Source organism: Diabrotica virgifera, chromosome 6, assembly GCF_917563875.1.
Source record: "Diabrotica virgifera virgifera chromosome 6, PGI_DIABVI_V3a".
NCBI lineage: Eukaryota > Metazoa > Arthropoda > Insecta > Coleoptera > Chrysomelidae > Diabrotica > Diabrotica virgifera.
The window spans coordinates 79,480,009-79,498,314 of NC_065448.1; the positions used below are offsets into that span (position 1 = coordinate 79,480,009).

An 18,306-nucleotide genomic window follows, 5' to 3' on the forward strand; every position below is an offset into this window, starting at 1 on the left:
GTGTGAATCTGTCTTTTTAGTTTACTCCTCCTGGTTTAAAAACAAAGCATAAATAAAATTAATTTTACCTGTCTCATTTTGAACTGTTTCAGGTTCAGCTTTCTCTTTCTGAGGCGTGGCAGGTGTGGCAGATTTTGCAGGTTCAGTTACTAAAGTAGGAGGGGTAATTGGTCTAGTTACAGATTCTGCAGCTTCTGCTATTGATGGCGTTGGGTCTGGTGTAGGATCTGGAATTGACTCTGCATCTTGAACAGAATCTGATACTGAAGGTGAAACTGATGCAGCTTCTTCTACTTTGTCTTGAGGGGGTTGTTGAGCTGTTTCAGCTTCTTGCTGTGATTGCTCGGGAGATTTAGGTTTTTCAGTTGTTAATTCTTCAGGAGTTTCTTGTGGAGGTTCCTGTATACAGAAAATATGTAAATAAGTGCACGTTATTATTTTGACAGTAAATTACAAATAAGATTCAAGCATCAAACATATTCAGTTTCAGCATGTTACAGCATATAAGTCATACTGGACCACAGCAGCACTGGTGACTACAAGGGAAAACATATTAGACCGGTCTAGTTAGACTCAAAAATAGGAGTGAGGCTACAATAATTACCATCAAGCTGAAAATTGGCAGGATTGTTCAAAATACCATCATAAATGAAATACCATCAAAAATTTACGCCTGGTCAAAGGTTACCAAATATGGTTTTTAGCGAAACGGTAAGTTTTATTGTAAAGTTAGTTCTAACAAAAAATGTAGATTAGATAATTAGCTATAAAAAATATCTTAATACTTTTTTCCTAAGAGCCACCGTTTTTGAGATAAAACGATTCAAAGAATTGAAAGACTTCTAATCGTCATAATATATCGAGGGTATACCAGCAGAACGCACTAAGTCAATTTTTTTAGTTATTCAACTATTAATGCAGTCGTATATAAAATGGTATGCTCTACATATTGCAAATACACACTAAGTCGTACTTATTATAATTACAGAAAAAAAATTAATACTAAGTCAGTTTGACTGTTGAATTTACTAGCAGAATTTATTAAGTACTCTTAATGCAGTCTGCTTGTACTATTTTTGCGAAAACCGAACATACAACACTGCATTAACGTTGACTTAGAACATTCTGATTGTGCAATCTGTATACCTATCGTTAAGTTTAAATCAATAGGTTAATGTAAGAAAATGAGAAACCTATGACCTAATTAAAGGGCCATAAATGTGACAACTCTACAACTCATAGATCAAGCTGTGCTAATCAATTATTTTTGAATATTGAGAATTTTCCAAAATTGTACTCTACGACCATTAAAATTAGTTGTGCCAAAAAGAATGAGTTAATGCAGTTATGCGAGAAGAAAGTCATACCAGAAGTCAGAAGTATTTCACAGGTGCGGGGTACGAAGATTTGCCGTTTGATGAAAAAATTATCAATGTTCTGCCGGAACCTGATATCTATGATTCAGATTAGATCATTTAGCACTAAAATCACCGGAGTAAATAGATTTTAAATACAACACCTAGAGACTTGCAACTTTTTTCATTGTGTTTAGGATGTGATGTGGGGAAAAAGTCTACAATAGAAAAATGGGTGGAAATTTATAATTGCATTTTAAACTGCATAAAATGTATCCAAAATGCATAGACATGTCAAGATAATTAAGAGCCAGATTTTGCCACTCGGAGGCTTTTGGGGACGCTGAATACAAATTCGCCATCAGCACCGACACTTGGGGTACCTAGGGCACAGTTTCACTGCTAAGGCACATCATCTTCTGGAGTTTAGAGTGTTTTCGGCATTAAATTGATGCAAACAGATTACTCAGCGAGTCTTTGGGTGTGCTGAAGACGAATACACATTCAGAACAGACACCTGTTCGAAGTTTCGAGGGATTTTGGCACTTATTGCATGCAAATAGATTACTAGGCGGTTTTTGGGGTCACTTAGTACGAATACGCCATCAGAAACGAACCCGGACCACCTGGTGCCCAAGGTCACTGCTAAGGCATGTTACCTTATAGAGTTTGGAGGGTGTTTGTGCATCGGGGGGTCGGTTCTGATGTCGTATTCTTATTCAGCGGCCCCAAAAACCCTCGAGTAATCTGTTTGCATCAATTTGCTGAAAATCCACGAAACTCCAGACCATGTGCCTTAGCAGTGAACCTGGGCACCTGGTGCTCCGGTGGCCGATTCTAATGGCGTGAGAGACGTAGATTTGTATTAGGCTATCATGGAAGAGTTGCCTAAATACCTACTCAAAAATGTCTCACAGCTCTTATGCTACTTTTAAAAATCAAAAAATTTACTGCCTACTTTAATTCAAGTGGAATATCTCAGGGAAGTCAACGGAAAAGCCGTACCATCTCGTGGGTATCGACATTTTTACTCAGTCATGGATTTTATTAACATATAAGCAAAAAAAAGCGATTTGTTTTATTCATTTCAATATTGTGAAAAAACTACATTGTAGATGAAAACATTTAACAGATGACTTTCTTGAAAATATTATTTGCTCTCCAAAATGACACTTTCTAAATTAACAAATGTTTATAAACAAAAGTTATTGCAAAGTAAACCACAAGGTAAGCATTTTTAAATTATGTATACTTATTAAAATAAACAATACAAAAATTTAAAACAAATTTTACAACTTTTGAACAATTTTTCAACAAATAAAAAAGTTATTCTTATCTTTATATGGTTCTTTTCATGAGAATTTTTCAGTGCGTCACAAATGATAGAAAAAAAAGTTTAGTCCGTGATAAATAGACATTTATGACATTTATTCTAATATGGCATTTTAGTTAAATCTGACAGTTGTCACATTTTATTTGCAATTTGGTATAAAAACAAATCAATTTGGTTTATTGCATTTATAAAATGGTATTTTCTTTGATTTGTATAGTCTTATAAATTGTACAGATTAATTTTTTTTTATATAGAATAATATAATATTATTTAATATTATATTATTAGCGCCATCTATTGACAACTAGATTAAATGTTATAAATGTCACCGACGAAATGTAATCAGCGAGTGCGTTTTTTTCTGTCACATACAATTTAATGCGTTAGAGAGAAATCGAAAAACTGTGACGCACTGAAAAATGCTTATGAAAAGAACCATAATAAAGGTTCCAGTGGCAAACTTTTCAGCTTGTAGGTAAGAAATAAACAGTGTGTTTCGAATGTTAAAGTTCAGACATTTGTCAAGGCTATATATTCTGAAACCCAACAGTATATCAATTTCTTTATGTTCATACAAGAATAACTTCCTTGTTTAATAACCAAAATAGTCCCATCTCTAATTGAATTGGTAAGACGTGTTTATGAGTGCTCGTAACTTTTATCAAGTTTTGTGATTATTACGGCTATAATTAAAAAGCTTTTAAAGCGCCAAAGAAACCATAAAGTGACAAAGTGAAATTGTGCAGAAAGTGAGCCAAGAAAACAAGCGGAATAATTTGTAAGTACAATTTCTTATATTTACATTTATTGAATAGAACAAAAATATCGCTTGCAAATTAAAGAACTATAAAAACCAGAAACTAATTAGTTCTGATAAGGTGACTTGATTTTGAGCCATCGAGGCGGGCTCGCCACTTTTTCGCAAACCAAACTGTTACAAAATAACGATTGGACTATTAAGTAACGGGAGTGAATATAAGTAAGTGAAAATAATCTGTATGTGTACAATTTCTTATATTTATTGGGAAAGAACAAAAATATCGTATGCAAATTAACGAACTATAAATAACAGTAACTATTTAGGTTTGATAAGGTGAAGAGCCTCCGCGCTTTTGAGGCGGGCTCGGCACTTTTTCGCAAACCGAACAGTGACAAAACACCGATTGGACTATTAAGTAACGGGAGTGAGTAATACATGCACGCTGCGCCACAAAAAATGGCTTCGAATTTGTTAACACCGGTAAAAATAATGGATAGATACAAAGTGGATTCGGACGACGACACATCAGAAGACCATAGAAAGAGGAACAGAGAAGAAGAGGAAGAATTGTTCCAAAAAAGTAAAAAAGTGTCTAGATCGCCTAACAAAACCCGTAACGAAGATAATAAGCTCGATCAAATTATTAAAATGATGCATGACTTAACCACAGAAACAAAAAATTTAACAACGGAAGTAAAAGAGATAAAGAATGGACAGAGAAAGTACTGGGAGGAATTAAACGACCTGAAAACAGAATTGGAGAAAGTTAAACAAGAAAACCAAACTAAACACAAGGAGAAGGAAGAAATGAAAAAAGAACTAAACGATATGAAAATACGTGTACAAAGACTAGAAAAGGAAAGGAAAGTAAATAATGTTGTAATACAAGGCTTGCCAATAGATACAATCGATAGAAATGCACTGAAACAAACTGTAGGAAACTTCATGGAAAAAGAAATGAATATCAATGTTCAAATCGAAGAAGTTATCAAACTGGGAGAAAAAACATGTTTGGTCAAACTACAGAACAAGTTTGAAAAAGAAAAGATCATGCAAAATAAAGCTAAACTAAAACACATAAAAGGCAATAAAGTATATATAAATAATGACATAACAAAAGAAGAACTACAAACACAGAAAAAAATAAGACAAGTCGCAAATGAAGAAATTAATAAGGGTAAAAGTGTTACAATAAAATATAATAAATTAATAATAGATGGAAAAACACACAAATCGAATCAATACAGCAACCAGCTAGAAGAAGACCAGGGAAATCCAAAAAACTAACAGAAGATGAAAATACACAAACAAAAGCACAAATCACGACAGACAAGGCACAGAAAAAGGAATTGAGCAAGGACGAAAATAGAAATAGAGCAAAAACGAAAGATAAACATGAAATAGACATAAGAGAGAACATATTTATAGGTGCATGGAATGTAAGAACCCTACACGAAACCGGCAAATTGGAGCAGGTAAGCCAAGAGATTGATAAGTACAAATTAGACATTGTCGGACTAAGCGAAACAAGATGGAATGGTAGTGGATCAACCCGAGTAGGTGACCAACAGCTAATGATATATTCTGGGAATACGGATGTAAATGACAAACACGAAAAGGGAGTAGCAATACTGCTAGCCCAAAAGGGGAGAAAGGCTCTAGTAGAGTGGGAACCAGTGTCAGAAAGGATTATTTGGGCGAGACTGAAGGCAAGATATTATAACATAATAGTAATAAATGTATATGCTCCCACAAATAAAAACGACGAAAATGAGAAGGAAGAATTTTACGAGCAACTACAAACAACGTTTAATAAGATTAATAATAAATATAGAAGAGATATAAAAATAGTAATCGGAGACTTTAATGCAAAAATAGGAAATGATAATAAAGGACATGAACATGTGATGGGAAAGGAGGGAATCGGAGAGAGAAACGACAATGGAAATCGATTAATCGAATTTTGTGAGCAAAATGAACTTTTAATAGGCGGAAGCATCTTTAAACATAAGCGGATACATAAGGAAACATGGAAATCACCGGGAGGGAGATACAAGAATCAAATAGACCACATAATAATTGAATATAAATGGAGAAGCTGGCTGCAAGATGTCAGGAGCTTAAGAGGTGCTGATGTGGGATCAGACCACATGCTAATCAAAGCGAGACTAAAAATGAAATTAGCCAGAGATAAAAACCAAAAAATCAGCAGAAGGAACAAGTACAACGTTGATGCCCTAAAACAAGAATGTATAAGAAATAAATTCAGTGAGAGACTGGCAATTAACCGAACAGTATCACAACAAACTGGAGAGTCAGTCGAAGAAACATGGAAATATTTTAAAGAAGTGATGATGAATACAGCAAAAGAAACAATCGGATTAAAAAGAAGACAAAATAAAAAATGGATTACCAAAGACACTCTACTACTGATAGAAGAAAGAAAAAAGATCAAAGAAGAAATTCTACAAAAGGAAGGATCGGAAGAAGAGAGGGCACTTGAAAGGAAATACAAGGCAAAAAACGCAGAAGTAAAAAAACAAGCCAGAAAAGATAAAAGAAACTATATAAATGAGATGCTAAATATATCAGAAGAAGCAGCGAAAGAAAACGACTTACGAACACAATATACAATCATACGAAACTTAACAGGAAAAGCACAACGAAATATACGAGAAGTAAAGGATAAACAAGGAAATAGAATAAAAAATGAGAAAGAAATAATACAAAGATGGAAGGAATACTTCGAAGAGATATATGCTAAGCATGAAATAACTCAAATCATAGAAGATGAAGTAGAATCACCAGAGCTAGAAGTGAATATTGGAGAAATTACAATGGAAGAAATTGGAAACACCCTAAAACTACTAAAAAATGGCAAAGCCGCAGGAATCGACAATATACCCATTGACATAATAAAAGCAGACACCGAGCAGTCAGTAGAGATGCTACATACACTTCTGAATAAAATATGGACGGACGAAGAATTGCCAAAGGAGTGGAAAGAGGGATTGATTATAAAAATACCCAAAAAAGGAGACCTGAGCAAATGCAACAATTGGCGTGCAATAACACTACTAAGTGCCACATCCAAAATGCTGACCAAAATCATTTTGGAAAGATTGAAGCCGGAACTAGATAAAAAACTGAGAAACAACCAAGCAGGCTTCCGTTCCAACCATTCCACTATTGATCACATTTGCACCCTTAGAATTATCTTGGAACAAACAAATGAATGGAATAAAGATATATATGTGAGTTTTATCGACTTCGAAAAGGCCTTTGACCGTGTAAATAGGGCACAGATGTGGAAAATCCTTAGATTATATGGGATACCACAAAAAATCATAAACTTTATTAAACTCTTCTACGAAGGATACAAAGCCAAACTAGAACATTCAGGTGAAGTAACAGAAGAAATATCCATAGAAAGTGGAGTCAAACAGGGTTGTGTACTATCCCCTACCCTATTTCTTATTATGATAGATTGGGTAATGAGGAAAGTAATCGACGATCGAACAGGCATCAGGTGGAACCTTTTCAAACAGCTAGAAGATCTCGAATTTGCAGATGACATCTGCCTTATAACTGAACACCGAAATCATATGCAAGCAAAAATTGACAAATTGGCACAGTACTCCGACACGATCGGACTTCGAATAAACACAGAAAAAACTAAACTTCTAAAAAATAATAACCATCCAAATAATAAAATAATGATAAACGGTAAAGAAGTAGAAGAGGTAGACAAGTTCACATATCTGGGATCTGTCATGGAAAGGAGCGGGGGGTGTAAAAAGGATATACAGACGAGAATAACAAAGGCGCAACACGCATTCAACGCTTTAAATAAAATTTGGCAAACAAACGAAATATCGGAAACAACAAAAATTAAAATCTTTAACAGTTGCATTAAAAGTATACTGCTCTATGGAGCAGAAACATGGAAACAGGACGAAAATACAACTAAAAAACTACAAACATTTGTAAACAAATCTCTAAGAAAAATCCTGAAAATATACTGGCCAAATAAAATAACTAATACAGAACTATGGGAAAGGACAAAGCAAACTAACGTATCTACTACAGTCAAGGAAAAAAAATGGAAATGGATCGGCCACACTTTAAGGAAAGACCAAAGCAGCATAGCAAGACAAGCACTTGAATACCAACCAGAGGGGAAAAGAAAGAGGGGCAGACCAGACAACAGCTGGAAAAGAACAACAACGAGAGAACACGAAAAAATTGGACTAAGATGGGGCGAAGTCAAAAAGAGAGCAAAAGATAGAAGAGAGTGGAGGGAATTAGTTCACAATTTATCCAGTGAATAAAAACAAGAGAAGATGCGCTGTCCCGGCCAGACAGCAATCTTACACCTTTGGCCAAGAAACGCATAAGCGCCCAATACTCCACAAGGAGGGATGGAACGAGAGAGAGAGATAATATTATTTAATATTATATTATTAGCGCCATCTATTGACAACTAGATTAAATGTTATAAATGTCACCGACGAAATGTAATCAGCGAGTGCGTTTTTTTCTGTCACATACAATTTAATGCGTTAGAGAGAAATCGAAAAACTGTGACGCACTGAAAAATGCTTATGAAAAGAACCATAATAAAGGTTCCAGTGGCAAACTTTTCAGCTTGTAGGTAAGAAATAAACAGTGTGTTTCGAATGTTAAAGTTCAGACATTTGTCAAGGCTATATATTCTGAAACCCAACAGTATATCAATTTCTTTATGTTCATACAAGAATAACTTCCTTGTTTAATAACCAAAATTATGAAAACAAAAATTGGAATCTGGAATCATTCGAGTTGAGGGTGTATAGAAGAATTCTGAAAATATCATGGAGAACATGTCAAAAACAAAGAGGTTCTGAGAAAGACGAATAAAGAAATGGAAGTCTTAAATGCAATCAAAAGCAGAAAATTGGAATATCTCGGATATGTTACACGTGGAGAGAGATAATTCTTCTTCTGGTTCCTATCCGTTTCGGATGTTGGAAATCATATTGGCAATCATAACATTCTTCGCTGCGGCTCGAAACAGTTCCGTTGAGGTTTCCTTAAACCATCTTCTGAAATTCCGCAGCCATAATATTCTCGTTCTACCAGGTCCCTGCTTACCTGTGACTTTATCTTGCAATATGGACTGCAGCAGGGAGTAACGGTGCTGATTTCTCATAACGTGTCCCAGATACTGCAATTTTATGCGTTTGATGGTAAACACAATCTCCGGTTCCTTCTTCATTCTTCCTAGGACTTCCTTGTTCGTGATCCTTGCTGTCCATGATATTCTCATCAATCTTCTATAAAGCCACATCTCAAATGCTTCAAGTTTTTTAATAGTTGTGTCTGTAAGCGTCCATGCCTCCGCTCCGTACAACAATACAGAGAAAACATGTCAAATATCTTATTTTTGTATCTAGGGATATGTTGTGGCTTTTGAAGATGGTTAAACACATAATGTGGCTTAACGCTAAAAGGGCCAAATCAATTTTTTGGGTTTTGTTGTCAATATTAAATTCAAAAGAAAGCTGTACAAAAAAGCAAAAAATTGACATTAGCCCTTTTAGAACCATGCCACAGAATTAAAAACCATGAAAATTTGAGACATTACGAAGATAATGAGATTACAACATCCAATCTAAATATTGACAAAACACTGTACGGCCATTTGAAATTACCTATTTTCTCTCAAATGGTATAATACTATAATATTTCAAAAACATGTACAATATTCTCATTTTAAAGAGCAAGTATTTTCAAGAAAGTCAAATGTGAACGTTTTCATATACAATGCATAGTTTTTTCACAATATTGAAATATAGGAAAAGTCACTGTTTTGCTTAAATGTTAATAAAAAACCACATCGCAGTAAAAATTTCAATACCCACGAGATAGTCTATCTTTTATATTGACTTCCGATAGATATTCTAGTTGAAAAAAAGCAGGCAGTAAATTTTAAATGCTTTGTTTCCTGGGATACTACGGCTAACATAATATGTGTTCATTTAATATTTATGGAATTAAAAATTGTACCGTGTGTCCCAATAAGAATGGCTCTCGGCCATATCTCAGGAACCGTTTATAGTACAGCTTTGAGAAAAAAATATTTATAACAAAAGTTGCCTCGGGAAAAGCCTGGAAATTATTTTCCATAATTGTAGGTCCACCGCTAGAGGGCGTAATTGAATATCAAAAATTAAAAAATTAAAATTTTCCAAAATTTACCTAATGAAAGGGCACTTCCAATCATCGTATTCTTCATAAAATTCTGCGCATATTTGATTTCACAAGTTTAAGTCTACCTTTGCAAATAAGAGGTGTGGGTGAGTGGGAACCTTCTTATGAAAAAATGGCTGTAAGTCCGGTTCTGCTAAATTGAATTTTGCATACTTGGTCTTGTTGAAAACAGCTCTTTTTCGTCAATGTAAGTGTCTTATTTTCGAAATAGCCTAATAAGTAATATGCAAGCTAGAAGGCGTTATTTAATTATTTTCAGAAATCTAGTTTTCTTTGGAAAATATTAAATACAAGTATGCATTTTTAATCCTGTATTACAAAATTAGACCAAATTAGCAACATAATACCGAAAACCGCATGTCGATACCTTTTTTCTATCTCGAGATATCTTAAGAAATGTGTAAATTTTAAACATAACTGTTACTGTCACCGGTAAACGGGGTTAAGGAAAAGTAGTGTGCTATGGAAAAAACAAATAAACATTGTCCAGATGTAAACGTATATAATTAATTAAAACAACAGTAAGACAAGCAACACTATAAAATATAACAAAGAAATAAATGTAACTACTTACTTAGTCTTAGTGACTGCCTAAATGTTCAAATTGTTGCCCATCATTTTAGATGCAAGCATTTACTCCTTCAAAAGTAGATTGAATAGCAACAGATTAAACTGTTTTAGACTTTTATTTATGGGGACGGATTAAAGACCTTGTTTTTGCCGCTAGGCCCACTACGCGAGAAAACATGATCTAGAATCTAGAGAATATGAAACGCCATTCAAAGCATTGCGAAAGCAGAAATTGAGACCGCTATTGAGAATAGTAAATGCTTGAAGCGAAAATGATGAGCAACAATTTGAACATTTGTGTCGTCACTAAGTAAGTAGTTGCTTTTATTTATTTGTTATATTTTATAGTGTAGTGTTGTTTGTCTTATTGTTGTTTTAATTAATTATATACGTTTACATCTGGAAAATGTTTCTTTGTTTTTCCATAGCACACTATGAAAAAAGGTATCGATATGCGGTTTTCGGTATTATGTTGCTAATTTGGTCTAATTTTGGAATAAAGGATTAAAAACTTGTCGTTAATATTCTCCAAAGAAAACTAGATTTCCGAAAATAAATAAATACCGCCTACTAGCTGGCATATTACTCATTAGGCTATTTCGAAAATAAGACTCTTACATTGATGAAAATGAGCTGTTTTCAACAAGACCAAGTATGCAAAATTCGATTTAGCAGAACCGGACTTACAGCCATTTTTTTCATAAGAAGGTTCCCACTCACCCCCACCTCTTATTTGCAAAGGTAGACTTAACCTTGTGAAATCAAATATGCGCAGAATTCTATAAAGAATATGATGATTGGATTTCCAGTGCCCTTTCATTAGGTAAATTTTGGAAAATTTTGATTTTTTAATTTTTGATATTTAATTACGCCCTCTAGCAGTGGACCTACAATTATGAAAATAATTTCCAGGCTTTTCCCGAGGCAACTTTTGTTATGAATATTTTTTTCTCAAAGCTGTACTATAAACGGTTCCTCAGATATGGCCGAGAGCCATTCTTATTGGGACACCCGGTACAATATTTTAAAATATATGAAATTTAGATAGTGATGAATAGATGCAGATGATAAGACAGAAAACAACAATCATCCAAAAAAAATTAAATAATCACTAGACCAAAACAGAAATTATTTTAGTTAGTCCTTTATTGCTTGGTAAATTGAAACGCATCTTTCGAGAGAAAAAAATTATCAGCAAACATATCTACAAATAATTACCACTATATTTAAGGCAGATATCCCATTGTTTCACCAACTCATGCATACCATGTTTAAAAGAATTCTTGTGACTGTAGGAAGAATTCTTTTACAGAATTTTGTATTTCTTGGTCCATCTGAAAACGATTAGATTTAAACACCATCTTCAGTGACCCAAAGATGTGAAAATCATAAAGCAATAAGGCGGGTTGACATTACTAGTGAATAACGAACGTGGTTCACACTAAAAAACAAGAAAGGCGGGTTGACATTACTAGTGAATAACGAACGTGGCTCACGCTTACATAGTTTGCCCAGGCTACACGATTATAGGCGGGTTGACATTACTAGTGAATAACGAACGTGGCTCACGCTTACGTATTTTGCCCGTGCTATTGTTAGATATTTTATTATCTATTTTTAAACTCGAGCAGTACATTTGCGTAGACAATGCATAGAACATCCATGTTTTCGTCATATTGCTTGATGAACTTTGTTTAAAGTTTCCTTATATGAGGTCCCTAGAACACAAGGAGTGTAAGTGACAATTTTTAGGAAATTGGGTTAAATACAAAAATTGACTCCCAAATACATAGAAAACATGGTGGCTTCAAACTTTCTACATAAACTAGCAATAACATGATCAAAAATGCCATGTCATTGAAAACATGCTAAGTAGTACCTACCTAGATCTTTTAAATATGTCTAGAACTTTGAACGAAGTTTTCTGAAAACTTGACACTTACACCCCTTGTGTTCTAAGGGCCTAATATAGGGTTTCATTGTTATGCATCCTAGGTTCTGTAAACTGTATGAGCAAGGGTTTTCATGGTTGGAAAAATAATGTTAAGATGACCTTGCCCGCAGAAGGTTGAACTTTGTATGACCTCACACTGATTATGTTTGCATTTGCACAACAAATGCCATTTTTAAACCACAACAGCAGTAAAATATAAATAGCGGACGTTTACAAAAAATATAATTAACATTTTAGAACGTTAGTTGAGTGATTACAATTGTAGAGGGGTGGGGCTAATTGATTTAAGTGCCAAAATTTCCTATTTCCGGATTTTTTCACCAAAATAATCTATGTGCCAAGACCAATATATGATTGAAGTACCAACACGATTTCCTTCTCGTTTAAAAAGCCATCAAGATGTGGTTGAGCTGCTAAGTGCCTGAACTCATTGCATATCTAACAGATCTAAGTGCCACAATTTGTTGCAATGGCACAGTTGTCGTGTACTGAAGAAGACATTCAACATTGACCACATCTGGTCAGTTGAACTGTCAAGTTTACCTAATGCAATGCCCCTGAAGGATTCGAAAAAAAAAGACATTGAAGCTATGATAAGAGTTTATGCGCGAAGAGAACAGAGAATTTTTCAGAAAAATTCTAAGTGCCCAGTACTGATATAGATCATTTCCATGACCATAACTTGGCACTTGGATCTTTTTTATTTTCTTTGTTAATTTTTTTTTTAAATATGTTGCTTTTCTATACATTTTTCATGTTACATTTGAATGTTTGTATTGAACTTTGTGTTAACACTATTAAGAATAAAAATTTACGTTAGCTTTTACTGATGGGCAGTTTTTCTTGTTTTTCTCGAAAAAATGTTTTTGAGCACATAAATCAATTAGCCCGGCTGCTCTACAATTGTTTCCAAGGCTAAGTTGACCAAAGATGTGTTTCCATTGAACAAGCTTATATTACTTTAACTAGCTTGACCTTTCTTAATTTTTCACTTACCCTTAGGGGTTCTTGTACTTCAGAGGTTTCAGTTGTGTTTGAAGATTCAGGTATCACATGATTTTCCTGAGGTTCTGGTTTTTCTTCCACTGGTGTTGATGGTTCCTCTTCGGTGGTACCATTAGACTGGGGCTTTTCCTTTTCTACTGAAGGTTCTTTACCTTGTACAGTGGAATTTGAATTGGAATTTGATAAATTTTGTGATGAGGGGACACCTTGTGGAGTAGCTGTAGGATTGGTAGCTGGTAATGTTTGGACAACGGGAGGTAATGTGTTTTGCTAATAACATACAAAATATATTATAGATTATCATGATTAAACAATGTTAATGATTTTTTTTAGAAATTATTTAATAGTACTTACGTTTTGTGCATTTTGAAACCCACTTGAATATGAAACATTTTTTGGTGCATTGTAAACCTGACCGCTGGATGACTGATTATTAGCCAAAGGGTGGTTGCTAGCTGGGATGGCACCCATATTAAAAGGAGAACTACCACCAAGAGAGTAATGGTTCTGTTGAGATGGCGGATGATTATGTGCCATGTTGGTATTTGGATAAGGATTTTGAGTTATAGGCCCTGAAGGCTGTCCGTATGATACTGGAGCCCCCTGGGGATGCATTGGTTTGTTAGGACTTGCTGAACTTGTTTGAGACGTGACAGGATTTAAAGTTGTGTTCATTATCTGCTCAAATGCCTGAAAATTAATTTAATATCAGTTACCCAAACATCATACAATTATACTTTATATGCAATACAATATCAAATTAAAAAATCGAACAAAACGGTACTATGTAATATGTGGTTCATGACAAAAAGAAAACAATGATCTTCTCTTTCTACTTTTTCTTCTTTTCTTTTTCTGTTATATGGGCAGTACTGCCTGTTTTTCTTCAAATGTGCCTTTTATTCTGCCCCTAAATTGTAGTTCCATCTTTTCCTTGGGTGTCCTATACTATACTTCTTTTGCCTAACAGTGACTTTTCCCTGGCTCTAACCAAAAGAAACTTTTTGGTTACTCTAAGGGACTTTCGGCCCTTGGTAACAATGTAATCTTTCATTCTGCGTTTAAATTTTTCAAAAATACTTATTAGTTTTCTCAGGATTCAAAAAAAAATGAATACATTTAAAATACCTTGAACATTTTGATAGGCGACATGTTGTGCCTATACCCTTAAACCAATAGATGAATAGATGATACTGTAATTTTTAGAGGAAACCTTAAATACAGTTGTATTGAGAATATAACTTAGTTAATAATGGAATCCAACAATTTATCCAATATTCTATTAGTGATGTTAAGTCACAATGACGACCTCTCGTGGATTTCAGCTGAACTAGCTTCAATGGGGTTGTTAATGTTAGTGCGCATGCATTTGGAACCAGTAGGTAATATTCGTTATCTATTTTTACATGTTTTATTTTACAAATTTTATATACAACAGTGACGCCAACTTTTACTGAAATGTGAAGATTCCATGTTAATAATTTTATATTACCCAATAATTCTAACGTGCTATGTACTAAGTCGGCGCACACAGTGAAGGCGGTTTCCGCTAGCGGGACCCGCTTTTAAACGTTTTCAAAAAGAATGCACGTCTTTAAATGTACACGAACATAGTCAAAGCAGGTCCGCGCGGGCCAACCGCCTCAACCCGCCTGACCGCTTTTGCTAGAATGAGAATTTAGTTTTTTCCGCGCGGTTTTAATGTTTACTGCAATGATAATTTAGTTTATTCGCTCTTTTATAATAAGAATTAATAGTTCTCCATGGATTAATTTTATAAATAATTGTACATTATAATAAACAAAAGTAATAAAGTCAATCTTATTGAAACCGTAATTTTGTGTGACTTAGGTATTTCTAAAACCATTCCAGTATTAACTATTAACTAAATCAGTACTTGAAAAATAAATTTACAACAAAACTACTTACCTCAATGTTATAACAAGCCTTTCTTCCGGAAGGATAGCCTGCTTATGTAAATTACACCAGTTTTTAATTAAACGATACTCCTTCTTCTTCTTAAAGTGCCTATCCGTTCCGGATGTTGGCGATCATCATGGCTATCTTGACTTTGTCTACCGCAGCGCGGAACAGTTCAGTGGTAGTGGTATTATACCACTTTTGTAAATTTTGAAGCCAGGAAATGCGTCTTCTTCCCGGTCCTCTTTTACCATTTACATACCTTCCCTTGGAGAATCAGTTGGAGAAGGCCGTAACATTCTTGATTTCTCATTACATGTCCTAGATATTCTAATTTTTTTGTTTTGATGGTTATGAGAAATTCACACTCTTTCCCCACTCTACGCAGGAATTCCACGTTAGTAATTCGGTCAACGCAGGATATACGTAAGATGCTCATATAACACCACATTTCGAAAGCTTCGAGCCGATTCATAGATGTAACAGTTAGTGTCCAAGCTTCCATTCCGTAGAGCAGAACTGTGAATATATAGCATTTCAACAGACGGTATTTTGTTTTTAATGATATGTCTCGACTGTTGAAAATGGGTCTCATTCTAAAGTATGCTGCTTTCGCTTTTATTATTCGCTGTTTAATTTCTGAGTAGTCCCATTCGCTATTTAAATTCGTACCCAGATATGTATATTCTCAACTCTTTCGATATTCTGTTGGTTGACTGTAAGTTGAGCGTTTAATATTGTTTTTAACGATACTCCACTTTCTCCGAAATATATTTAAAAGTCTCTTGAGTCATTCTCATATACTGGAAGAATCGTTCATTATCTTTTAATTTTTGAAATAGATGATGATATTCTCCATAAATTAATCTTTCTCGATTAATATGATGTACATCAACTCTCTTTCTTTTCAGTTTAGTCAAAACAGAATCTAAAGCAATTATATCATCATCGGAAGACGACATTTTGCTACAAGTAGTAGACGCAACTGCCAGATTTGAACGATCTCTCTCGCTTTTACCCGTCTTCACTGTGTTACCATACCAGCGCGCGAGAACCGCGCGGTTTGCCCGCTAGCGGAAACCGCTTTCACTATGTGTGCCGCCTAAGAGTATAAGTCATAAAAAAGATTTTTCGGGATTCTTCCATATTTTGAATTATATAATTAATAAGGTATTACCAAAGTAGAAAGTAAAATAGTTAATTACTAATTTATTAATCATATTTCGTTACCATTTTGATATTTAGTTGTAATATTTATTTCATCACTGGTAAAAAAGACTTTGAAAAGTCGTAATAAAAAATTTTCATTTTTGACTTATACTCTTAATACATCGCACTCTAGAATTAATTTAAACCAATTTAAACCATGACTATTACCCTCTTGTTTCAAATGCATGTGCGCTCAGCGTTTGACACTGAAAACCCACTCAAAGCTAGTTCAGCCGAAATCAACAAGATGTAGTCATATTGTGACTTAACATCAAAAATTCAGTTTATTCAAGATATTCGTTTTGAGTAAATGAGTCAAAAAAAAATTTGCATACCATGTTTTTTTGATACCCATCAAGTAAACAAATAAAAATATGGAAATTATCTTTTATTGTATTACAGTGGAACCTCGATTATCCATCAGGGCACCGGACCAAGGGTATGACGGATAATCAAAAAGACAGTTAACAGAACATGCACCCGAAAAGCTAGGGGGTGGCACGGTCTCCCTGACAGCGTGCCTGTATGGGCGCCCATGAAGATACTCGTCAACCCCAGCCTTGGGGACATTATGTCTGTTGACCCACATTTCCGAAGATCAAACCAGTCACTGAACTACCTATCTGACCGCCCATAACCTGGAGTGGTATCTATCTGACCCCCAAGCTATAACACCACCCCACCCCATCGCAGTACATAACAAATGAGGAGGTTTTGTACTGAACGTTTCCTTGGATGCCCTGGGTAATGGGACATCCTCTGTATTACTTTATGTGGTTAAACCACCTGATTTTAGGGGTAGCTAGAAGAGCTTATTAATGACTTGATTTTGGACTTGTGTCCTAAAAATGTGTGTTCCAGGCAGCGAGGCATCGACTTAGTCGGTGTTCCCCTATCCGCAAATGTCCCCGGTAAATAAATTTCGGTTAGTTTTATTGGATCCATGATCTGACAGAATAACTTCATTTTAATTTTTTTAAGAAATTGGCTAAGAGAACTAAGATTGTTTTTGTCATTTCTTCTTTTTCGGCTTTTCTTCTTCGCTTTGTGCCCCAGATAATTTTTTTTAATCCATTTTTATTTAACTAAATAAAAATAATAACTTGAAAACCTCAAGATTATGTTTTTGCAGTAATGTGAAACCGTAATTTAATAATAGTACTGAGTACTTAACAAATATAATTTTATATTAATTGAATGCAACACTAGATTCTTTAACTGCAGAGTACAATTACTGACAAACTATTCTGTATAATTAGTATGTTGTATAGGTATAATCACATGAAATAATACTAAATCTAAATCTAAAAGTTCATCAATAGAGGTAGTAGTTGGTAATGTTATTTTTTTACCTGAATATACTGTGCTAAAGTTTTCACCAAAAAGGTTAACATCAGTTTGACCATCAGAACTACGTTCATCATTTAAAAACATTGTATTGGGATAACCATTAGATTTACGTAAATTATTGACATATTTCCAAAAACAACTAGGATCGTTCTAAATATTTGTTTCAGTTTTAATCAAATAGTTTCTATAACAAATCTCACTCAGAGCTTTACATTGTAAGCGTAGTTCACAAAATTTATGATAGTCAAAAGGATTAAGTGTTTGTTTGTATTGTTTGTGCTGCATTTTTTTCTTAAAAACCAAATTTTTTAATTCTCTTGTAAACACATACCTCTAGCACATTATAAATCTCACTCAGAGCTTTACATTGTAAGCGTAGTTCACAAAATTTATGATAGTCAAAAGGATTAAATGTTTGTTTGTATTGTTTGTGATGCATTTTTTTCTTAAAAACCAAATTTTTTAATTCTCTTGTAAATCATACTGCAAAAGTTGATGTTTTATAAAGTTTCAGTGGTACAAATAAATGAATAGCCTCATAGATGATGATGTAGAATGTAGAATTGAATAGCCAAATCAATATCCTTGATATTATACA

At 34.2% G+C, this 18,306-nt stretch overlaps 1 protein-coding gene across 2 annotated transcripts in view; it reads right to left on the bottom strand.

The window, feature by feature from the left end:
• Positions 1-18,306, bottom strand: part of LOC126886456 (neurofilament heavy polypeptide-like) — a 77,810-nt gene that overhangs the window by 47,863 nt on the left and 11,641 nt on the right. For both annotated transcript variants that reach the window (XM_050653403.1, XM_050653404.1), the window contains exons 2-4: positions 13,584-13,919; positions 13,221-13,499; positions 69-399 (exon numbers count right to left, since the gene is read on the bottom strand). In XM_050653403.1, the coding sequence (XP_050509360.1) occupies positions 69-399; positions 13,221-13,499; positions 13,584-13,904 (931 nt within the window). In that variant the 5' untranslated portion in view covers positions 13,905-13,919. The remainder of the gene's footprint in view (positions 1-68; positions 400-13,220; positions 13,500-13,583; positions 13,920-18,306) is intronic.